The sequence below is a fragment of the Pagrus pagrus genome, assembly GCF_965226575.1.
Source record: "Pagrus pagrus genome assembly, chromosome: 10".
NCBI lineage: Eukaryota > Metazoa > Chordata > Actinopteri > Spariformes > Sparidae > Pagrus > Pagrus pagrus.
Genome location: NC_140194.1, coordinates 20,810,960 through 20,835,470, shown reverse-complemented (window position 1 = coordinate 20,835,470; position 24,511 = coordinate 20,810,960). Strand labels below are relative to the sequence as shown.

The 24,511-nt window shown below is 38.4% G+C and overlaps 1 protein-coding gene across 3 annotated transcripts in view; it reads left to right on the top strand.

Moving 5' to 3' along the window:
- Positions 1–255: 255 nt before the first annotated feature.
- The window catches only part of cep290 (centrosomal protein 290), a 35,596-nt gene continuing 11,340 nt past the window's right edge, over positions 256–24,511 (top strand). For all 3 annotated transcript variants that reach the window (XM_084364343.1, XM_084364345.1, XM_084364344.1), the window contains exons 1-37: positions 256–364; positions 600–677; positions 914–983; positions 1,087–1,133; positions 1,694–1,828; positions 2,495–2,548; positions 4,223–4,369; positions 4,601–4,783; positions 4,967–5,056; positions 5,717–5,839; positions 6,635–6,755; positions 7,661–7,833; positions 8,193–8,355; positions 8,477–8,577; positions 8,669–8,735; positions 9,326–9,432; positions 10,311–10,386; positions 10,557–10,690; positions 12,734–12,898; positions 13,860–14,009; positions 14,089–14,204; positions 14,291–14,393; positions 14,923–15,153; positions 15,523–15,696; positions 15,814–15,925; positions 16,366–16,571; positions 16,821–16,972; positions 17,592–17,703; positions 18,005–18,460; positions 18,597–18,761; positions 18,915–19,025; positions 19,204–19,338; positions 19,429–19,698; positions 20,036–20,143; positions 20,639–20,838; positions 22,749–22,962; positions 23,668–23,805. In XM_084364343.1, the coding sequence (XP_084220469.1) occupies positions 263–364; positions 600–677; positions 914–983; positions 1,087–1,133; positions 1,694–1,828; positions 2,495–2,548; positions 4,223–4,369; positions 4,601–4,783; positions 4,967–5,056; positions 5,717–5,839; positions 6,635–6,755; positions 7,661–7,833; positions 8,193–8,355; positions 8,477–8,577; positions 8,669–8,735; positions 9,326–9,432; positions 10,311–10,386; positions 10,557–10,690; positions 12,734–12,898; positions 13,860–14,009; positions 14,089–14,204; positions 14,291–14,393; positions 14,923–15,153; positions 15,523–15,696; positions 15,814–15,925; positions 16,366–16,571; positions 16,821–16,972; positions 17,592–17,703; positions 18,005–18,460; positions 18,597–18,761; positions 18,915–19,025; positions 19,204–19,338; positions 19,429–19,698; positions 20,036–20,143; positions 20,639–20,838; positions 22,749–22,962; positions 23,668–23,805 (5,289 nt within the window). In that variant the 5' untranslated portion in view covers positions 256–262. The remainder of the gene's footprint in view (positions 365–599; positions 678–913; positions 984–1,086; positions 1,134–1,693; positions 1,829–2,494; positions 2,549–4,222; positions 4,370–4,600; positions 4,784–4,966; positions 5,057–5,716; positions 5,840–6,634; positions 6,756–7,660; positions 7,834–8,192; positions 8,356–8,476; positions 8,578–8,668; positions 8,736–9,325; positions 9,433–10,310; positions 10,387–10,556; positions 10,691–12,733; positions 12,899–13,859; positions 14,010–14,088; positions 14,205–14,290; positions 14,394–14,922; positions 15,154–15,522; positions 15,697–15,813; positions 15,926–16,365; positions 16,572–16,820; positions 16,973–17,591; positions 17,704–18,004; positions 18,461–18,596; positions 18,762–18,914; positions 19,026–19,203; positions 19,339–19,428; positions 19,699–20,035; positions 20,144–20,638; positions 20,839–22,748; positions 22,963–23,667; positions 23,806–24,511) is intronic.

Genomic DNA, 24,511 nt, shown 5'->3' with positions numbered 1-24,511 from the left:
AAATGTCACCGTGTGGTTGAGTTGCTTGGTCTCAGAACTTGTTGCAGCCGTTTAGGCAGTAACGATAACGTACAGCTTTAGCACACGTATTGTACTGTAGCATTGTCGACGAAAACAATGGCACAGTCGAGAATCACAGCGAGGTTTAGTCTCCTGACTATAATGAGTTAGCCAACCAGCTAACACTTAACATCTTTTAGCTAGCTAGTTATCACTGCACTGTCTGCTCAATTCCTGATTAAGTCTCTACAACCACGCCAAGATGCCTGCTGCTCTTGAGTGGGATAAAGTGATGAGAATTGACCCAGTGAATCTCTATGAGTCTGAAAAGGACCTAATGGACGTCACCAGCATGTTAGAGATGGTAACTGTCCACACTTAACACCCATATCAATTTCATTTCTGCACAGTTGTTCAACCACCATTCAACCTGCAATTTAAAACCAGCTTCTCTGGTTTTAAATTGCAGGTTGAATACATGGTGCTGTGTGTATTCAGCCATTGTTGTGGCTACCCCTTGCTCAATCAAGCTTTGTCAGCAGAGTGTATTTATGGATTATTATGACATTGAATGACTACAAATTGTGTTTTCCATGCAGACAGAAGAATGGGAGGTGAAGGATAAAGCTCCAGACAACATTGTTCACGTCCTCAGAGTATTTCAGGCACTGTTGAAGGTGATCAGTGTTGTTATTGTTATATTCTTATCTCCCCTGTGTATCATCTACTGGCATCTATCAGCAACCCCACAGCCAATATAATGTATTTCAAAGAGCAAAGATATTTGGTGTATAATTCACATTATTGACTGTAAAGCTTTTTTGGTGGCATTTGTTGTTTGCAATATTGCAATAAAATGAATGTAGGTTTGTTACTTTATGTGTAATTGTCTTTCTCCCCCTCTGCTTATTAGATGAAGGTTCAGGAATTTCAAGCCGCAGAGGATTACTTCTTCAAGCATACAGAAAAAACTGCTGAAACTGGTTAGTGTACAGATAAAGTTTAGCACACAAAATGTTACAAATGTTTAAGCTTTGCCAACAAACAGCACTGTTTTTGCTTTTGATCATGTCTTATGTACTGTAGAAAAGAAACTCAAAACGAAGGTGTTGAAGCTGGAACAAGAATGCAAGGTAAAACATTTTCATCATCTGCCTGTATATTTGACTTTACACTGCATGTCTACATACTTATATACTGTACATCACACATTTTTCTTTATTATTTACTCAATGAGCTACTAAGGTGTTTTCAGTGGCATGACTGCCAGTACCTATTTTTCACGTTTATTGCCAGTCTGACTAAAGGAAACACCCTTCATGCTACTTTACTTCCGGCAACAGTGCCAACTCTTTTAGCCAATCATAGAGTCTAATTCCAGCTACAAAGGGATTGGTTGTGGTGACCATTGAATGACAGCACCTAAGAAGATTACAGCTAATTCCTTGCATGCTCACAGCCATTACCTCAAGCTTCAACCTGATTATTATTTTCATTTTTTAAGGTTTGTATGCATGTATGCAGAACGGTTTACCTTGGAACGACAAAATACTTCCTTGTTTAGGGATTTGTTAGTATTATTGCATGCATGCATTATCGTTGTGAACAGATGGAGGTGATGGGAGACTAAGAGGTTTCTTGGTGGGGGTTGTTTGGGTGTTTGTATGTCTTGTTTCCGGCCCATTCGGCTCAGCACTCCGGCACAGGGCCAGACACCCGCTTTCTGAGAGATGAAATCCGGCAGCTCGAGAACCAGCTTGAGCAGAGGGAGAAAGAGCTGACCCAGTTAAAGAAAGAAATGGGCAAAGAAAAGAAAACCAAAGAGGAGGTAGGCGCTTCTTACCCATAATTCCTATGGGTACAGTTGGTACACACTGTATTGTTGTTTTGCTGGTATGTCCTTAGTAAATGCGTATAATGTGTGTGTATATATATATATATATATATATATACACACATTATACGCATTTATTTATACGCATACATACATAAATACATATATATAAATATATATTTATATATATATATATTTATATATACTGTATATATGTATATATATATATATGTATGTATATATATGTATATGTATGTATATGTATATATATATGTATATGTATGTATATTTATTTTGTTAGTTGGAAATGGTTGCCTTTTTTTTTTTTTTTTATAAACACTCTTGAGTTATTGGAAATGTATTGCCATAGTCGGAAACACTGTTCTACAAATTTTATAATACTAATAATAATTTTGGCCTAATCTTATATGCAACTGTGCGGAAATGCCACGTTTAAACAAAATAAATAGACATGCACAAAAAGTTTATAGGCATTCAAATGTTGATTTACAATTCAAATATCAACATTATGAATGAATCTACGAAGCATCAAACTATTCCGTGCGACTCTAATGTTACATGTGTTTGTCATGGATCTTGTGTGATTACATTCATACTTCAGTCTGTTCCTGCAATTTGTACTCTCTTTTGTTTTTCTAGTTGGTTGAGAGAGCAGAGGAGGCCGAGGATGAGGTCAAGAAGCTGAAAAGAGAGGTATGTTGCAGCTGGCACTACATCATTAAGTATCTTTTAGTTTTTCTTCATCTTCAGTCGGCACACCATCTAGTCTTCACTGAAAACTTGCGCAATCTTGTGTGCTCTTGTGTGTTGCTCATCTGAATGCTTTATCAATTTTCATCTACTCTTTCCATCTCTTCCTGTTGCATTGCATTGCCTTAGATAAAAAAGCTTAAGAAGAAGGTAAGAACTAAGGGTAGTGAAGTAAATTTAGGTTTTATATATTACAGCACTGATTACAAAAAATTGCGACACTGTGTAAACATAAAGAAAAACAGAATGCTATTAAACTATATATACCCACAACAACAGCCTTCCTGAGCCCATGCAGTAACATCCCAAATTCAACCATGTGTTTCACAAAGTGATGAACATCGCCCGTTTGTAAACGACTGAACTTGTTGAGGATGCCCCTTTCATACCCAATGATGATACTACCACCTGTTACCATTTGACCTGTTTACCTGTTGTTTCAAACGTGTTTTTGGAGCATTCTACAACTTTCCTAGTCTTTTCTCGCCCCTGTCCTATCTTGTTTGAAACATGTTGCAGGCATCAAATTCAGAATAAGCATATATTTACAAAAATCAGTGAAGTTGATGATAGATATGTAAAAAATAAAATATACCATCTTTGTACGGTTACAAAATGAATATATATCAAAAAGGATTAACAAATTATCACATTCTGTTTTATTTAATGTTTAAAAGTGTCACAATTTTTCTGGAAGTTTTATAGTGTGTGTAGTTGTATAAATGTACAAGTGAGCCAGTATGTGGAGTACATGTTTTAAACATTTCTCTACAAATGGTCACTTTTTGTACATATATTACTGCTACAGAATTGTTATTATGTTATTTTGCCACAGATTTTTATATAACTCTACCATAATAGGTTAAAGCAGTGTAAGAGCAGGGACAGTGTAAGAGTTGAAAATATGAACAAATATGATACAAAATCATTAAGACCAGAGAGGAAGGTAGGAACATTATACAAATAGCAACTGAATCAGAATTATACAGTGTAGATGGTACATTATCTTAGACCTGTGTGCACAAATGAAGTACTATGTGTATACTATGTGTAATAGTGCAGTTTCTTGGTGTTCCAGTATTAAGCGACTAGATTTCATAGAGGGAGAGTGTATACATTTTAATATAAATTCAACGAATTGTCATTGTCATTGTCAAATATATGTAGGGAAGCATATGCTCATTTTCATTATCTTTATGGAAAGGGATTTTTCGATGAGTAGATAAAGTGGCCTATAAAATATCAGGAAATACAAAAAAAAAGGCCCATCACAACTTCAAAGAATCCAAAGTGATGTCTCAAAATTGGTTGTTTGATTAAGTTAACAGTTCAAAAGTCTAAAATATATTGAGTTAACTATTGCATAAGATAGATGGTGGGAAATTCACTTTTTTGAGAAGCTGGCAACCAGGGAATTTTGTGGGAAAATTATTGAACAAAGTATTAGATTATGAAAATTCTTACATTTTAAATCTCTGTTGATCAAGTAATCTAATAATAGTAGTTTCCCATTGTTTTTGTCATCAAATGTAGTGTGAATAGATTACTGTATGACCACAGGACATTGAATCCAGTTCCATTTCTGACTTTAATTCTGTTGTATTTGCACCACAACAGAATGAACAGCTCCAGCAGGATGTGGACTTCTATCGCGAAGAGTTGGACCAGAAAGAGCAGGTTCCATCCAGAGATGAGAACACTGAGACCAAGAAGAAGCTCAGCATAGCCAACCGCCAGCTCCACCAGTGCTTGGATGACCTTCAGGTACTTGGAAAAATATTTATTAACTATACCATCTGGTGGCAAGCCTGGCAATAGTGCTTAGCTGTAGTCTATGAGAAACACAGAACTACCAAGGCCCTTGACAAAGGAAAGTCTGTGTTCTGATAAAAATGTGTAGGATCAGTGTTGCTTTCAATTACTAATTTAATATTTTACTTCTTTAGTTTTATGGTTTTCAAATTTTTTTCATTGTACTGCTTTTGTTTCCATTAGCAATCGGAGGATGAAATCTTACACCTGAAGACACAGAATGAGCAGATGCAGAAAAGCCTGGAGGAGTCGGTGAAGGAGATGGAGAAGATGACAGACGAGTACAACAAGATGAAAATCGTTGTGCAGCAGACTGACTCCATAATGGACCAGCTCAGGAAAGAGAGGGATCATGCACAGCTACAAGTAAATAAATAGTATTATATTGCCACTTTAAAAATGGGGTCGATTTTTAAAACATATTTTCGTTCTGAATTACTTGACACCATTCATCATTCCACTATGAGGTTATCACATACATGAACTGAAAAAAAAGTTTGCAGGGTCGGAGCTGTGAATCAAGGCTTTCTCTTTGTGTTTTACGTACAGGTCAGAGAGTTAACAGATAAGATTCATAGCATGACTGAGGAGGATGACCCAATAATGGCAGCAGTCAATGCCAAAGTGGAGGAGTGGAAGGTGAGTGTTAATCAAGTGTTTACAGCTCTCAAAAAGGCACCTCTGGTCTTTTTTTTTTTCTTTGAGCCAGATGTACATAAGATATATGTTCCTTTAGAGAAATTCATCCAGGAACCCAGTAACCGTCTGTATGAACTCAGATAACATAACTGGAGAGAGTCTAAATTTAGTTTGGCAGACAAAAGGTCCCTGCTCTGAAGGGAGTACTTTCTGAAAGCCCAGAACCTTTTTTTGAAAGGTATTGATGTCAAACCATACTACTTAGTCAATTTACCAACCACTTTAATATGAGAATAAAAGAGAATGGCAATTGTATCAACGTGATCATGTACGAAAACAGACTTCCCTAACTCTGGATGTCTCCTTTACAATATCCATTCAAACATCAAAGTCACACAGGAAACTACAAAGACCAGGATTGTGTTGTTGTGTCTGCTCCTTTTTTTATTACGTTATTTGAGTAATTTGCCTACTTTTCACAGATCTTAAGAGGCGGTAGGAGAGCAAATTGGAAAGCGTAGAAAGGACTTGTGTCCTTGATTTTGTTCCTGATGGTCATGTTTCTTTGATATTGTCCTTGAATTTGCTTTTTGTTGAATTATTCCCCAAGACCATCATGAGCTTTCCACTGTGCTGACCTGATCTTATCCTTACACACAGAGAGTGCTGTCCGGGAAGGATGATGACATTTTGGTATACCAGCAGATGATCCGCGACTTGAGAGAAAAATTGCGTTCAGCCCAGTTGGACTTGGACAAAAGCAACATTATTGCTTTGCAGCAGGTCTGTCTCCAAAACGGGGGGTGGGGGGGGTGGGGGGGAATTAATCCTCGTTGTCTATGTAAACACAGTATATTTATGACTTACTATCTCCTGCCATTGTAATGCACACAATGTGGGCCATTGTTTTATCATGGTATTATCATGACATATCAAGAAACTTTTACACCAAAGGTTCTCCTTATATGGTAGATGATGTAGTCAGATTTTAAAACACTTATATCTTAGTATGACAAAATAGTATAAATGAGTTATTAATGGAAAAACTATATTGCTAGGAGGCACCACAAATTTGTATTGCTCCAGCAATACAAGTTGACATTAATTTTATGACCTCATTACAGTAAATGGTCATGCTTTAATATAGCATGGTAAAAGCTGCAGGATCACTTAAGGGTTAATTAACTTGAATATAAAATCCTAATTACAATGTGGACAGTTCTTGTGTGTCCATGCCTGTTCTTGGGTCCTTTGGAGCGGGGCAATCCTTACTTGGACTGGTTTGACATTTTACGTTTTTCCATGTATCACTTTTCTTGCTTTCTGCTTTCCGTCTTTCCCTTTTCATGTCATTTTATCATCCTGTCCTCCCTTCCATCTCTCTATCGCTGCCCTGGGCCAGGTCATATATGAGCTTTTCAGTGTAAGTTTCATCTGTCATGTGCGTCTTATCTTCAGCCTCCCGTGTTTCATAAATTCATCAGCGATACTGAAGAAAGTGCCTATTTTGTGTGCTGCGGATGTGCTCCATTTTACATGTGTATTCTTCTCTTTCAAATTGTTTGTGAATGCTTAAAGGCTGTCCAAGAGAGAGATAATCAAATCAAGATGCTGAGTGAGCAGGTGGAGCAGTATACAGGGGAAATGGAGAAGAACACCCTGCTCATTGAGGAGCTAATGACGTCCAAGAAAGAACGAGGTGGGTGGAGATTCCTAACTGAACTCTTTCATACCAGAGACAATTGTGATGAACTTCTTTTCTACTATTAAAAGGCTTAAGCGCAACACCCATGCCGTTTTGGGCATCACCTAGGCCAAATGCCCCTGCCAAATATGTGCACCTAAGCCTTTCACATACCTGGGAAAAACACCGCACTTTTCTTTTGTCACTTATGGACTGCAAGCTAGAGAAAAAATACTTGTCTTTAAGGTAATGTATGTCTAGGCACAGAAACAGACAGATTAAAAATAAATCCCTCATTGTGGCGTAAGGAATTTTTGTGGTCTCATCCGCTATTAAAGGGGGCTATCAAGAATGTATCAAGTGACAGTGATGTAAAAGGAAACTTGTAGTTTTAAGCCCCCAGAGAATTATTGCTTGAATTTCCATTTCCTCTGATCTCTGCAGGGCATTTAAGCATCTTTGGTTTGGAAGTGCTTCTGTAACTTTGTGCATGTGTCACAATGTTAATATCGATGTATTATTATAAATACTGTGATTTGATGCTTAATCATAGCATTTATGAACTGCTTTTTAGGACTCAAAATATCAAGATATATATGTATTGCGATACAGCCTAAAAATATTGTGACATTATTTTAAGGCCATACCGCCCAGCCCTGGTAGTCATTACTCATCCGATATGCCAGCCTTCTATTGAATTAAGTTTAAGCTATACTTACTGAGTTATTGAAGCTATCTTTAAACAAATTCTGTGGCTGTTAAACACAGGTGAACTTAGTTTATCTAAGTCTGTACTGTTACTAATGCATATTATAAGGTGAACTAGAGGGACTGACAAGTAAATTCTGATACCCTGCAACCACCAAATCATCACTTTTTTCTGTATTCAAAGTAATAATTTCCTTTGTTTTTTCTCCAAGGTCTTCCATCGTCCATACAACAGAACAAGATGGCTGCACTGAAGTCCAAGCTGGAAAGTGCAGAGGCCAGAGCAGTGGTAGCAGAGCAGGCAGTAAAGCTTGCAGAAGCTCATGCTGAGGAAAAAGACAAAGCACTCATTGAGGCTTCAAACCGCTTGAGCCAGTACGAGTCTGTGAGTCTACAAATGCCCTCTCTTTCTCTCTTGTTTTTACTTTTGGCTTACATCAAAGATTTTTATTTTTTTTTTATCCAAAACGAATTAATTGAGACAATTTAATTCCCAGAAGCAAAGTTTTGTTTTTTCCTGTCCATCCTCACTTTTATCCGAGACACTGAAATGAGAGTGTGACTGCGGTGTGATCTACATGGTTTTTGAGTCCACAAGCCAAGTGTTTGTTTTTCACTATGTCTAATCACATCCTGATTTCCCTTAAGTGCCAAAGTTGAAAAACAAGGAAATAATAAAAAGTGAGACAAATCATGTTTTTTTTTTGATGGATAAGTAACAACAGCTCTGTCTTTACATTTCAGGGTACTTATGGCCTGGAAGCAGCCATTGTAGAGATAAAAGAGTATAAAAATCAGATTAGCGTGAGAGATCGTGAGGCAGAGGCAATGACGAAAGAGATCAACCAGCTTGAGATGAGAATCAATGACCTCATGGACGAAAATGAGGACTTCCGAGAAAAACTAGGTCAGATTTAACAAAGAAAATCTTTATGGCTCCCTCTCAGTATATGTAAACACCACTGGCTGACTCGTGGTTGTGAAACTCATTTTCTTTTGTTTATTTCTGTCTTTTTATGACTCCGAAGGTCTGGAACCAAAGCAAGAAGTGGATCTGACAGAGTTCAGGCGAGCCAAAGATCTCAGACAACGCCAGTACAAAGCAGAAAACCAAGTCCTCACCAAAGAGGTAAAGTGAGATTACATACGTTATAACCACTGCTTTTCTAACCACTAAGTTTTCTGAGAACCTCTCACCTCTCTGCTTGATTTCTCTCTAGATTGAACGGCTTGAAGAGGAAAGATTGGAGCTAAAGAAACAAATCAGACGCATGGTGAAGGAAAGAGGTGGAAGAACAAGAATCATGGAATTAAATATCACCAATTATTGTATTAACATTTTTTTGACATGCTTTTCTCCTCAGAGACTAAAGAATACTTAAGGGTGTTTCATCTGCCTGTTTGATATTGTATCTTTAGTGAGCCTTCATACAAAACTTTTAAGTTTCGATTGCCTGATCTGTCCAATAATGGTCGAGTCAGACTCCTCTTACAAACCAGGAAATATTGATCGTATTAGTAGTATAATGAGTTACAAAGTGCCCATAGTTGTGGTGAATGAATGGGCATGTGCAGGACTTTCACCCAGGGGTCAAGTGTTCTTAGTCTGTTTCACTAAATGTTGATTTGTCCATTGTATTGGACAGGAGGCAGAAATTTAATCCAACAAGCGCTAGATAGATATCTCAAAACTCTGGCAAATAAATCCAAACAGTACAGCAGTTGGCTAGTTAAAAGTTGAACGTTTCTTATTAGCCTTTTTATATTATTGACTAGAAGTCTTTTTGTTACTCTTTAAATGTGTTGTACTGACAGAAAGTGATTAAATATTCTGATGTTTATTATTAGGTCTTAGTAACAATAACTTGTGTATACAGGGATCCCACAGTCAAGCCTGCTGCTGGAGGAGGATGCTGGGCCCAGCAGAACTGGACAGCTGCCATTTAAACCAGGCACCTACACAGATGAAGAGTTCCGACGCAAAGTAAGCTCCGGGCTAATGACATCATTTCTTACATCTCAACTTCAATCAAGGCCCAGCATTTGAAAGAGAGACCAATGAACTGATGAACTGACATTTTTAGTGTCAACATAAATTGATATTCACAGAAAAACGATTTGTCGTTTTAGAACCAGCAGCATGATTTGTGTTCAGTGTTTCATTTTATCTGATTATTTATTCAGGGTAGTCTGGTTTAGATCGACAGTGTCCCTTATTTAGACGGACTTGGTTACACAATTCATACACCAACAACAGTAAAGGAAGAAGTGGGAACAAATGAAGATAGAAGGGGAGACTGGAGAGAAAGAAATAGTTGAGGATTTTATAAATCCATCCCCTTTTATTCAGTTTTTATTAAGTGCCAATAGTACAAATGTCTGATAAATGTTTTAATCAGCTGATGTAGCGTGTCCAAGTACTTACAGAATTAGTCATTCAAAATTCAGTTTGATTATCATTATACAACACAAGTCTAACGCAGTCTGGTGTTACAGTAGCAGATACTGCCGTGTCTTTTGCCAGAAGGCAGCAGGGTGAACAGACTGTGGCTGGTGTGGATTTTGTTTTTCAGTGTCCTATGCAGACATCTCACTGACATCACTGTTGTTTGTTAGATGGGTACCAATGATGTTCTGGGTGGTCTTTCCAGTCAAGATGCTTTCTATTGGTTCTCTGGTGGTATTCATTCATGCTATTTTCAGGATGGACAACATGAAATGAAATGGTTACATGGATTGTAAAAAAGCAGTTGAGTATGTTGTGTAAATACAGTCAAGGGTTATGTAAAAAACAGGTAAACAGGTAAAAAAGGAAAAAAGAATCTGGCAGGAAATCCACTTTTTTGTGACTTTTCTTTGCAGAATGAGTACCTGGAAAAAGAACTCGGCAATAAGGAAAGAGAGCTGGAACTTCACAAGACCCAGTTTCAAATCAAATGTAAGTACAGTTTTACGGTTGAGTCAGTTCCATCAACCATAGATTTTGTTCGTCTGAACACTTGAAGTATAGGAATATGTGCTGCAGAGATCAGACTTTTACAAGTAAATGAAAAAAATCAGTGACCACAGCTTCACTGATATTGGTCCCTCCTGTGTGTTTACTCATAGTGGATGAACTGTCAAAAGTGAAGAGAGATCTGGAGGCTGCGCTGAGAGATGTCCTCCAAGTCATGAGAGTTAATCAAGACGCCTTTCCATCTGACGCTGCCATCAATATTCCCAGTCTGGAAAGGCTGGCTAATGTAAGTATCTCCCATGCAGTGGGCGCACAAGCTCGATTGCACATTGAGGACGTAAAAATCTTTTCGTTGTAATCTGAGGCCTTCTGGAAGCTTGGCTTACACCAGACAAGCTGTATGGAGCCATTTTATATTTATTTTTTGGGTGTTTTTTACGTTTTGAAACAAGTCCCCATCCACTTCAATTGTTTAGAAGAATGCTACAACACTGTTTCAGTGTGAAGCTCTCAAAATGTTTTGTGGGCCATGAAACTAGATTTTCCAGTACTTCAAATATTATATTAAATGTAAGGACGCAGAAATTTTAAAGACAATAACAAACATTACATAGCTTAATTCATGCGTCCATTGTAGTCCTTTTGAGAAATTGGTCTCCCTGCTCTGTCTCCTAAATCATTGCATCACAATGAATGATCTGATGTTTACTCAAACTGCAGTATTTCAATTGTTTTCAACGACATATGACATCACTGAGTTGAGCTGTCAGTGTAGTTAATGTGTGCACTCTTAACCTATTACAAGTCATTTAACTGTGTTCTGTCTGTTTTTATGTATTCTTGTCTGTATTCTGTCCTCTTGGAACTGATCAGATCAATGTCCATGTGACATTCCCCTGGCTACAGCTGATGGAAAACAACAGCCTGTTCTGTTGCCCAATCTTGCAATATCTGATCTGTTGTATAATTAAATGCCACTTGGGAACATAAATGAAGTTATCTACATTTTGATAAAACAGAAAAGGATTTTTTTCTGAAGAATATGAGAGTGCGATGAGGCGAGCAGTAATGGCACCAGTAGTAGATGTAGCATATCAGCAGTTAGTGGTGGTTTTAGGTTGAAGTTATGATGATAAGTCTAATTACTGTTTAGTTATTTTCGGATATAATATGCAGTAAAATTCCTTCTATTGTGACATTCGTGTTAAAAGTTTATAGATTTGATTTCCAAAATATTTGCAGTTTATAAAAATATATGATGCAGGGACAAAAATCTTTTTTATATAAAGATTTGCATAAGCAGCTCAGGTCCACTCTTAAGTAAAGGCATACTGAGTCTAGTTCAGCTAAAATAACCTCAAACATATCAAATTAGACAAAATGAATTCATTCATTCATTCAACCTTTATTTATACACCAGAGATCATTGAGTGGTGATCCTCATTTGCAATGGCACTGACTCAATTACATAACGAAGAGTAGGAAAAAACAACAACAAAAGATTTACAAAGAAAAGGCAGTCTTGGTGTGCCATTGGCTAATAACAAGCCAGTAATATTTTTAGATTACGCAGGATAATTTGATAGATAAATTAAGATGACTGAAATGTCGAATAAAATACAGTTATATAAAACAAAAACAAGTGGAGGGATAGAATAATGAGATTTTCTCTGTAACCGATTCAGGGAACACATCATGCTTATTGAATCTGTGATCACATGAATTTTGTGTATTTTTTCCTAGAGAGTTATAAAATGTTTCCCACTGTCTCAGTTTTCACCACGTACAGTGCTGTTAGACTTGCTCTGCTGAAAACAATGGACATACAACCACTAGGTTAATGTCCGCTGAGGGCTCGTCACATAGCAACTTGATAAACAACAAATGTGGTGAACCAGAAAAAAAGTTTAGAGCGGTCAAACTTTTGGATTGTGCCGTGCTGATAATCCATCAGCAAGTCAAATTCGAGAGAGCTGAAGAAGATGTTTATTTTGCTTTGAGGTTGCACTGCTTGGCTCTGCCAGACATGTCAGGAGAAGGTGACAGGAAATGCCAGGTGCAAGCCACATGCAACTGAAAATCAATCAGATCTTGCAGATTTAATGTTATCTTTACTAAGTGTGATTTTGGAAAAGTATTCTTTTAAGTAGAAGTGTTAGCAAATGTTACTAGGAAGTGAATATGATGGTGGTTACACTGACTGACAGGCAGAACCTCAAAGGATCTTTTCTATTTCACAGACTGGCTCATTTATTTATCATTCAGTCTTTTTGAGTTTGTTTTAATGGTATTAAAAACCAATTAACTGTGCTCATCCCCGAAATAACAGGCTACCGATGTTAACTACATGACTGGGCAGTCTGAGTCAGCCCTGCACCTCAAATCCCATATACATCAGCTGGTGGGAAGAAATGAAGAACTGAGGCAGGAATTGAAATTGGCTCGGGAAGAAGCGACCAGCAGCTTCAGTCAGCTTGCCAGAGCCAAAGAAAAGGTACGTCCAGACTGTGTTACCTCCAGGTAAGTAAACGATACTGCTGACTGATAATGACAGACAACATGGTTGTAGTTCTTTTTTTTTCTTCTTTTTTTTCTTTTTTAGTCGTGATACATTAACTTTTCTATCAAATCCTTTCTTTGGCTATATACTTTCCTCTGGCAAAAGCACAAAGCGGTGTTGTTAACTTTCCCAGGTTTTTCAGGCTGCATATTTCAATTTGCCAAGTCACTCAAGCGAGCAGTTGTAAACTCTGGTCCATCAAGCGAACTCCAAATGCTTACAGCTGTGTGTCACAACTCTTTTCTCCAAATAAACAGATAAATGTCTCACATTAAAGTAGTTAACCAGAGAAATGTACAAATTTACATAATGCATGTTTATAGCGACAGTGGCAAAGCCTGACATGGTCTTTGTCTCTCAGAGTAATTCGCATGACTGGAACATTGCTTTCATAATCCATCTTCTCTGTTTTCAATATGTGTTGCTTCTGTTTCATATAACAAGCAAAATGAGGTAAACAAACTTATGTCTCAGCTTTTCAGCTATTTAAACAGTTTTAATAGAAGCCGTGTTTCCCACAGTACGGCCTACAAAATATTTGTTGGACCCCTGCTGTTCAAAGGGGAAAGCATGGTTTTATATCAAAGCCATCAAAGTCTTTCCTTTAGGCAACAATCATAACTCATCTTTAAATTCTCCACTATAATTCTGGTAAACCACTGCTTCTCTTTTGTGTATTTTTTCTCAGGTCTTTACCATTTTTTCCAACAATGCCTTCTGACCTTGTGTGAAGGAAAAACAAGCTTAGCAAATTTGATCGATGCTTTCTATTGTTGAACAATTATTCTTAATATGCCTTTGATACTAGAAATAAACTTCTGCTTTTATTGACAATGACATTGAAGTTTATATTTTAAAAAAACAGGCACTTCTTGGTATTTTCTTTATCTCTCAGGTGAGCCAACTGGAAGGTGAAATGGAGCTGCTAAGGAGGTCAGGCAGTAGTGGAATCATCCTCCGACCTCTGACCCTGCCTGAGGGCCTGGGGTCCAGCAGCACTGAGGTCATCAGCTCTCTGAATGAGTATGCCGTTCGACTTCTTCAGGTCAGTATTGCTGTCTTCTTCAGACCCAACCATATGTCTCAACTATAAGGTAAACATTTGTAAATCTTATATTAATTAGGAGCTCAAAAACAAGGAGGAACAAAGCAAGAAACTTGTAGGAACACTGGAGGAATACAAGGAGAAGTTCTCTGTTGTTAGCCATCAACAGGGACTCCTCTATAAAGAATACCTAAGGTTGGTTAACAAGAAAGTTTCTTGCAGTTTATAGCTGGTTTGTAACGTGTAAAATTTGAGACCATTTTTATTGTGTTTTTCTTCAGTGAGAAGGCAGAGTGGCAAAAGAAAAACGAGACCTTTACAGAGTTGAAGAACAAACTGGAGGAGGAAAAACTGGTGGACGCTGTTAAAATTGAGGAGTTCAAAGTAAGTCAGAAAAATAAATGTTTTAAAGGTTAGTGGAACTTAGTAGCTGCAGGCTGGGCTGCATTAATCTAAGCCCAATACTTTGAGATGATTTAATGTTCTGATCTTAAATAATCTTCTTTGTTACTGTCACTGTGTTTCTGTCCAACTTCCACCTCTAACTGAATCATTGTCAAACACATACGGGCAACAGACCACTCACTCTTTCATGCAGTTAAAGAGTGAGACCCTTGAGAGTCTCAGGCTGCACAGATTGCCTCAGAGAGAAAAGAAGAATAACTTTGTTAATTCCCAAGGGGAAAATTCAAATTTTTTCACTCCATTATAAAGTTTACACACGCATAGGCCCGAAAGGACTTAACCTTTGATGTCTGCACATGTTGGGATCAGATCCAGCCTCAGTTGTAATGGACATCCTACTTTGCCTCCTGCACTTATCCTCAGTCTACCCTCTAGTGAGTTTTTCTCCCAAAAATTTCATAAATGGTCAGTTTTGTTTGGTAATTTCCTGATCATATATACCCATAAGGAGCTGCTTGACACCCTTCAGAAGGACCCAGACGAAATCAAGAGACAGCTCAGTGAAGCATTGCGCAAGCTGACGGTGCTGAAGGTTAATGAGAAGAAACTGACAAGGCGCTACATGACCCTGCTGGAGCAAGAGCAGCACCTCCGCAAGGAGAACAGCAAGCTGAAGGAGGAGAGCATCAACATGCAGGCCTCCGTCACCCAGAGGATGGGCTACCTTCAGAGATACAAGGTACAAAAGTTTAATTCCACCAACAAACTCTGGAGCAAAATCATTCTAATGTCCATTTTCCAGAGTATAGAAGTATAAGGTTAGAGTAAATCAGACAGGTCTTTCCGAAGATCATACATAAAATGAAATCTGGTGCTCCTTTTCTCACGATATTGAGTGGGAAAACACACACAAATCAAATCGAAATTAAATTACTGGTCTTTGACTCCAACCAAATATTAAGTATTCCCCTTAAAATCAATATAGCTATTGTATCAAACGCTCATAATCCCCGCAGTAACTTCTTTTTAAAAATCATAAGTATGGAGTCAACTATTATTTCCACCATACAATGACCTCAGACAGCCCTGTCTTTTGTTTTGTTTTTAGGAAATGGCTGCATATAAGATAGCAGCACTGCAGAAGGCCTTGGATGACAGTGCACCCTCATCTGACCTGGAGAAGGCGAACAGACAGTACACAGAGCTGACGGTTAAGTACAGAGACATGCTGCAGAGGGATAGCCGGCTCATACAGAGAACCACCAACCTCGAACATTTGGAGGTATTAAAACAAACAACTTCCCAAGAATTTTTATTACTCCTCCAATACACACACACTTTTTTGTGTTTGACTATTAACTGACCACATGAAATTTGATCTTATTATCCTGTCTTTCAGAGTGAGAATGAGTCTCTTCGGGAGCAAATCTCTGCCATGAATAAAGAACTAGAGATCACAAAGGAGAAACTGAATACTTTGGAGCAAGCATGGGACAACATCAGTGCAATTGGTATTTAGTTATTTTTATCTGTCAGAACAAGAACATTTTTTTTCTCTTTGTTTTATTTTGAATATACAACATTATAAACTGATAGATGGTACACACTGTATGTTTTTAAATGTGTTATAATGCCAAAATGCAACGATGTAAAGCATCTACAACAGGGATCAGTTCTGATCAAGTAGTATATTAACACAGCACACATGGGCTGACTGGTCTATTAAAGGAAATGTTCAGTTTTTATACAAGCTGAAGTTTTAACAATCAGTCTTAACATTTGCCTGGATGAGGTGATTCCATTAGACACAGCATAGACCAAAGACTGGCCACAGGGCCAAAAGCTTTGATGCAATACGATAGAGCATGTCGTAACTTGAGAGTTAAGTCTAGCTTGTGATTCCCACCCTCCCAATTCTCATCCCAAATTGTTTTTTTTTTCTTAATCTCAGGAGGTGAAAATAGCATGGATAAGGCAAACAAGGCGATTGCCAACAATGAGATGGTATCTGCAGCCAGGCGGATCACCACTCTGGAGATGAAGGAGCTGAACGAGAGGCAGAGAGCAGAGCATGCCCACAAAATGTATGAACAAATGCGGAACTCCGTCAGGCAGGTGGAGGAACGGAACCTAGAACTGGAGTCTAAGTTTGCAGAGGTAAAGAAAACAACACATAAGTTAATTTCTGACACACACTAGAGACTTTGCTCTGGAAATCTATTTTATTCCATATTCTCTATCTCACCATTTTGGTTAATGACCTCTAAAACATCAATACAACTCAGCTATGTGAGTGTTTTAACACTTGTCAGTGTTTGCCACAATCTCACCTGTTTAGGTAATTTTTCCCAAAAGTCATTATTTAAAGAATCTTATTAAGAAGTGTTACCACTGTTTTTTCCGCAGTTGACCAAGCTGAATGTAGAGGCCCAGAGGGTGGAGCGGGAGCTGAGAGACGAGCTGGCGGACAGCATCAGCAAAGCTGTGAGCGACGCTGACAGAGCCAGGATTGCTGAGTTAGAGAAGGCCGAGGCTGAGCTTCGCATCGAGGTTTCTAAGTATGTTTGACAATGTGCAGGGCTGAGATTATGAGATTATGCTCTTATCTTTAAATATACATTTTTGTTAAGATTACATTTAGAGTCATAGAATGACATTGTTTATTAGATATAACTGTTTTTGAGGGCACAGTGGTTTACTTGAGAATAAATCTTTATAAAACTTTCAGATGATGTAAACATACTGTAAGCTTGTCATTCCTTGAAACGCTTCTCTGTTATGCACCAGCACGCCTTTGCTTTTATTTTATGTTTATGAGATTATGAGATTATGCTCTTATCTTTAAATATACATTTTTGTTAAGATTACATTTAGAATCATAGAATTACATTGTTTATTAGATATAACTGTTTTTGAGGACACAGTGGTTTACTTGAGAATAAATCTTTATCAAACTTTCAGATGATGTAAACATAAGCTTGTCATTCCTTGAAACGCTTCTCTGTAATGCACAAGCACGCCTTTGCTTTTATTTTATATATTGGTTGTGAGTTGTGACACTCAGCTTTTCACTGTTGCTTATAATTGTAATAAACAAATACATGTTTCCCCTATTATACTGTTATACTGTGTTAAGAATGTAATTTGTGTTTTATTTGTTTTTTGCTTATTCTACAGACTTCAAGAGGTGTCTGATGTGGCCATGATGCAGGCGTCTGCTCTACAGGCCCGACAACAGTCTAAAGAGAAGGAAGTAGAAGCTTTGAGGAGACAAATACTGGACCTCCAGGTAATCGGGTGTTCTTTTTTATTTTCTTAAATTTATTGAACCTTGGAAGGGTTGATCATTAACTTTATTTGTAGAATAAATTCAAAGATTTGCCCTTAAAGTCAGAAGCTTTTGTAAAGCAACCAAACCTTATCCCTTTCATGAATCAACATCCTCTAAATATTCAATGGGTCAAAAGTATATTGAAATTTCTGAATTTAAACAGAAACAACCAGGTTTGTGTTGCAGCCAGTTACGTACATCCGTCAGTCGAGTGAAATAGTTTTGAGTGTGTATCTTCACTGTTATCTCTCTCCCACAGTCACAGTCAGATGAGAAGGCCCTCATTGCAAAGCTCCACCAGCACATTGTGGCTCTGCAGCTTAGTGAGTCAGCTGCCGTGGCCAAGCTTGAGGCAGCCACCTCTCACATCAAACAGCTGGAGACCTACAAGCTGCGTGCTGAACAGCGGCTGGACGCCAGCGAGGGCAGTCTGTTCCTCGCCCGCCAGGAGGGCAGAAATCGATCCAAGCACCTGCGGCAGACCATCCAGTCATTACGTAGGCAGTTTGCAGGAGCTCTGCCTCTTCCCCAGCAGGAAAAGTTCTCTGTGACCATGGTGAACCTCCAGGAGGACAGAGCAAGAGCCCAGGAGGAGAAGAAGAAGGCTGAGGAGGAGAGAAGGAGAGCTGAGGGCAGAGCAGAAGAACTGGAGCTGAAACTTCGAGGCCTGGAGGAGCTCATCTCAACACTGAAGGACGTGAAAGGGGCTCAGAAGGTCATTCCGGTTGATTGACAGTTAAAAATGTTATCACAACTGTTGAAAGATATTTAGTCATGTGATATCATTTTTGTGACATCTTGACCAGAAGCTGCAATTTCTGAAAACAACTCTACTGTAAAATTTCAAACAGGTAACTGAGTGGCACAAGAAGATGGAAGAAGCTCGTCTGCAGGAGCTGAGGAAAGGCAGGGAGCTGGTGGTCCAGAAGGAGGAGATCAGGTATCTGAAGAACCTGGTGGAAGAACAAGAGCGAAACATCCGCTCGCTGGAAGAAGATATGGTGCAGCAAAACATGGTGAGAGAAAAACTCTTGGAGCGTTCTATAGAAGCTAATATGCAATTTTAATTACGTCACTTGTTATGGAGCTTTTAGGGACAGAGCTGTGTCAGTAGTATTTAGGGTAAATGTCGAGGTAATGCAGAAAACTCTTCTCTTTACTATGTCAAGCTTCAAGACGAACACCAGCTTGCATGGGATCAGCGAGAGGTGGAGCTGGAGCGCCAACTGGACCAGTATGAAAGGCACCAGAATGAAGTTCTGAGCAGAAGTTCTGAAAAGGTAAACATTTGTTTACAGCCGCTGAAGATAAAATAATTGTCATTAACAGAAAGTAAAACATGACTATTTACCAACAGGCTGTTAATCAAGCTCTCTTTCAGTTTTTAAATCCAGTCATAAAGCCTGGGCTTCAGCTTTGTCTTTATCTATATTTATTTTTATTTTTGGTTGTTTGCAGTATGAGGATGGAACAGGATCCCTACCAGACCCAAGTCTACCCCTTGCTCACCAGTTAGAGTTTGCCTTGGGTAAAATCAGAGAGCATGTCCACACCATCTTAGACACACAGGCCACCTGCAAACGTTTAGATGAGGTACAGTATTCAGTCCCTGTTGATACAATCAGTATTCCGCATCAAATCAGATATGTAGTGTTTTTTAAACTCTCATTCCTTCATATGCAGAAGTTGAAAGAGAAAGAAGCAGCTCTGTGGAGGGCGGAACAAAACATTGTGTCCAGGGACAGAGTGATCAATGAGCTGCGACTTCGGCTTCCAGCGGCAGCTGACAGAGAACGTCTGTTAGCTGACCTTGCCAAGCATGAAGAGGGCCTTTCAGACAGTCAGCCTGCCCTCAAGCTGGCTCACCAGACCATCAAAGACCTCCAGGGTCGGCTTGACAAAAAAGAAGATGTGCTAAAGAAATACCAAAACCAGTTGGCTCAAGCCAGACAGGTACACTGATACACTGACAAATACTGGATGCACAATGATTATCACTGCAACATATCTTATATTGTGTGTTCTTTTTAAAAGGTATTCGCTAGTTTTTGAACAACAGGTGGAGTTAGTGTTATGAATGTCTTGAATCTCCAAAGGGTTTAAATCAAGACATTTCAGCACTTCGATTACATTTTTATGAGCTGTCTCCACAGAAATAGTAAAAGTGTTACTTATTACCTCTATTTAGACACCTGATTAGAGTAAACATGAGTAAACAGCTTTTAGAAGGTAAATATTTTTATAGTCAAAGTGTTCTTTGTTTCATTTAACTAAACCTTGTTGATCCCAGGATCAAGAGGACATGATAAAGAGACACCAGGAGGAGCTGAGAATGCTGCATCAGAAGTTGGACTTGCACTCAGACACCTCCTTGGACCGCTTTAAACAGACAGCAATGGTACGCATGTATCCATTTCTCTCTGTGAGCTTTTTTCTGCTTAAATAGCTTTGGATTGTTGAGCTAAGGCTCACAAGAACATTGGTATATGTCTAGTCCATGACATCAGGTTCACATTAATATTTAGAGATACCTCTTTTGGTTGGAAGATATTTGAAAAAGATATTGAAAGGAAAACAGCTCAACATTTAAAACACACGTTTTCTTTGTCAACCAAAACCAGTCAGGAAGCTCTGTGCTTGCAATTTTTAAAAAATCGAACACGATGGAGCAAATGAAACAAGTCACAAGAAGACAATCAATATGTATCAATCCATTGATATTTTTGACAACACTAATTTGACATTAATTAACTAGTGTTTCATGGGACAACAGCCCATTTTCCGAGCATAATATAGAACATGTTACTCGTGAGCTCTGAGCGCTATTTGAAATGTTCTGCTTAGTTTGAAGCAGTGTGTCTTGTTTAATGCTTCGACCTTCCTTTTTTTCCAGGAACTGATGAAGAAGCCCACTATCAGAGTGCCAACCACCAAGCATCTGGAGCGTCTGGCTGAGCTGGAGCAGACAGTGGCTGAACAGGACTTCTCGCTCTCCTCTGTCACGGGGAAGCTAAACCTAACCACCGCTGAGCTGGAAAGACAAAGGATCTCCATGGAAACACAGGCTAAGAAACACACTGACGAGATGTCAAAGTGATTATACCTTTATTTAACCTGTGGTCATCTGTCAAGACTGCATACAAGCAGAAAACAGAATCCTTTATGTTTCATTTATCGTAGTTGTTTAAGTGAGTTCATGAATTTACATCAGCTAACCTCAGTCTAAACATTTTGTTTTGCAAGTGCAAGCATATTTATTAACTTAGTTCTCACATTAAGCCCCACAGGAACATTGATGGCATGAAACATGTAGAGGATTGATGAATTACACATCATTGCATTGCCTCCATCTAACCTTGATTCACACCAATGACCTGAACTCGGTTTTGTTTGGTATTTTGCTATCTTTAGTGAATTCCAGATTAACAGACATATAATAAAGATAGCAAGCACTATGCTAATTGGAATCTCAGTGAAGAGTAAACCACCTGTGTGAAAAGCCCTATTTTAAGGACACCAGGTTGATGTCAGTTCCAGGGTACAGCTTAGCTCCCTGCACAAGTTAAAGAAGAGAGGAGCGCATACATCCACCTAAAAACCTAAATACAACAGATTTTTTATTATTTTTTCCATCAAGACCCATGCATTATTCCCAATTCCAAAAATGCCCTAAAAGAGAGCAACCAACGGTTAATGAGGTCTGTTCTTGGCTAAGACCCATCCTCCATCCAAGTTTCATGGAAATCCGTTCAAAAGTTTTTATGTAATGCTGTGGACCAACCAACCAACAAACAAACAGACACAGGTGAAAACATTTGGCAGAGGTAATAATAAGATAAGATACTGCAGTAATAAAAACCCCACTGTCTTCCAGGGGACGAGTTAATTCAGCACCTCTCCTCAGTCTCAACAAAAGCTGAATATGACATTGGGTGTACTGAAGGGTAATTGTGTTGAATTGCTACAGGAGGTTAACCTAATAAACTGGCAACTTGTTGTATAGCTCAGCACTTTTGCATTCCACTGCAGCAGAAAACATGTAGCTTTCTAGATCACTGTTGATTGGCCATAATTGATCAATGCGAAAATAAATAGACAATAAGTCATGGATGTTTTGTCTCCGAGCAGAAATATTACCCTACATGTGTAAAATAAACTCATAATTAGGCGTAATGAAGCAGAACTACCCCCATGCTTGTCGAACAGACCTGCCAACCTAGCAGACTAAACCTGCATACCAAATTAGCCCCCTGCTTGAAACAAATATCGCCTTATCTGTGGTTAAAAAAAAAACAAAAAAAACTGCCAACCCAAGAAAATTGCCAAGCCTGGCCTTAAGAGATATGGGTGTTAAAATGACCCACTAAACAGAGAGATATTCATATCTAGCAGAAGTATTACCCTACTTGGAACCACTACTGTTCTACCTCCCAAATGAATTACATTTAATGTGAAAAGTGACTTGACAATATGGCAGAACGTGTGTGTCTGAAAGTCACAGTGTTTCACATTAGGCTGGGCCATTGTTAACCTGTGTGCATGATAATTAAGAAAAATTACAATTTCAATAGTTTTAGACACTCTTGATATTTTAACAAAAGGTACACCTTTACTCTATATCTGTTTAAATCATCACTTATGGTAAAAATGGTCTTGGGCTCTTCATTACGGATATTAAGAATACAAGAAAGACACCCTCTTGTATAATTGAGGGTGTAGGCTTGCATTTGTTTTCTGTTAGCTGCAGGCTCAATTTTGGGTGTTCCCTTTAAGTGTATGCAATTTGTATTCTAATCACGATTACACCCCCTGCATACCACATTAGCTAAAGAAAACATGAAGACACACTGTCTCGAGTTAGTGGAACATTTAAAAAAAATATTTTCCTACCACCCTGTCAGATATAAATAAAAAATCATGTTAAAAGTATTTAAAATTATGTAAAGGCACAAATAAAGAAAAAACTGTATGTTACAGATTAACAAAGGGCTTTTTTGTTGCAGGCTGGAGGAGTATAATGCTGCCCAGGTGAAGGCTCTGACTGCTGAGACTGAGGATCAGAGAAGCCAGATGGCCCAGATGGAGAAGGAGATGAACTACCTCCAAACAGAGCTGGCAGCCCAGAAGGAGGCCAACGTCCGCTCTCCTAGCAACACCATGAAGAACCTGGTGGAACGACTGAAAGCACAGCTCATGCAGAAAGAGAAAAAGCTCAAGGTTGCTCAATAAACACATCGCAAAAGACCACCTAAAATGCAATGAATATGAAACAAAAAGTATTTCCACACTGATGACGCCCAAGCTAGTCATCAGCAACCCTCATATTAATCCCAGTCAATTTGGTTGAGACTGCGAGTTTAGGAGAGAAAAGCTAATATGGGCACTTCAGTATTAATTTATTGCCAGTCATATCATCATCTCAATATTGAACAATGTTATCGAACATCGCAGATTGATTCATTTTATAGGAATGTGGAAATGCTGTCTGTTGATCAATTGTTTACCTTTGGTAACATTGTTTCTTCCCAGCCCAAGATTTGCCTGACAGGTAGACTGGATACTGTAAATTCCTCACACAGAGTGTATATGTTTGTTTCTGTGTTGGCTGTGTGATGGATTAGATTAATATGATTGGATGGATGGATTAATACTGCTTTTGAGCATTTTAGCTGCATAACAAATAAGAGCAGCTGATCTGAATATCCAGGAATACTAATACTGTCCAAAGCAATTTAAATGATACATACTCTACAATCACATTCTGTCATTATTCACTGCATGCAGAAATGAATGTCGTTACCAAGAACAAGTTGGGGATACAGGAAGTAGTTCATGCTGGATGGTGTGTTTAAATTAGATCTGACCAATGCACTCATAATATTTATCATTGCTGGTATCTCTTTGCTCTCTGTATTATCTCAGGGCCTCAGTAAGGCTCTCTTGGAGCTGCGGGCAGAGATGACGTCTGCTGCAGAGCAACAAGTCATAGCCAGCGCTGCACAAAAAGAGGAGAGTCTCAATGTACAGATGTTGGTTGACAGACACACCAAAGATCTAACGGTGGGACAACTTTATCGTAAAAGCGTGCTTGTTTTTCACGCATGTTGTATTGTATTTATGATATTTATGAATAGCTGTTGAGCTAATTAGCTGACACAAAGAAAGCCTCAGTTAATTCAGATTACACAAACAAAAATATTTTCAATAATATAGGAACATAAAGCAACTAAAATATCATCTACTCCCACTTTTACACTCATTAGAAACATTAGTTAATGCTTCTGGTCTATGTTGATTTACAGTCACAGACTTTGTGTCTTCAGTGTCTCTGAATAGTAGCTTACCATAAGGTCAAGTTGGTGAATGTGCCTCTTTGTACGTACAGCATGTTTGACGTGTGTGAGTCTAACTGGCCTTTCTGTTAATAACCATTTACAGCCAGTATTTAAGTTTCCACTTTTTATTTATAACCAGCTAAAAACATGCCTGTTAGTCTCTGTTACATTGCAGAGTGTAACTCAGGTTACACGAAATAACCATGTTTCCTGTAACCTTGCAATGAATTCATGATACAAACAGATTGCTGTATTTGGAGATACTGGTATTCATAGAATGCCTTTAGGCAATTCATTTCCATGGTCATAACTTAGTAAACAATTAGTGATTGTAACATTAAAAGAAAAGTCTGGCTATATTCTTGTTTTTTAGTGCACAAAGACATCTTTAAAAAGAGGTCAGAAACATAAGATTGTATTTTCTAAAAAGG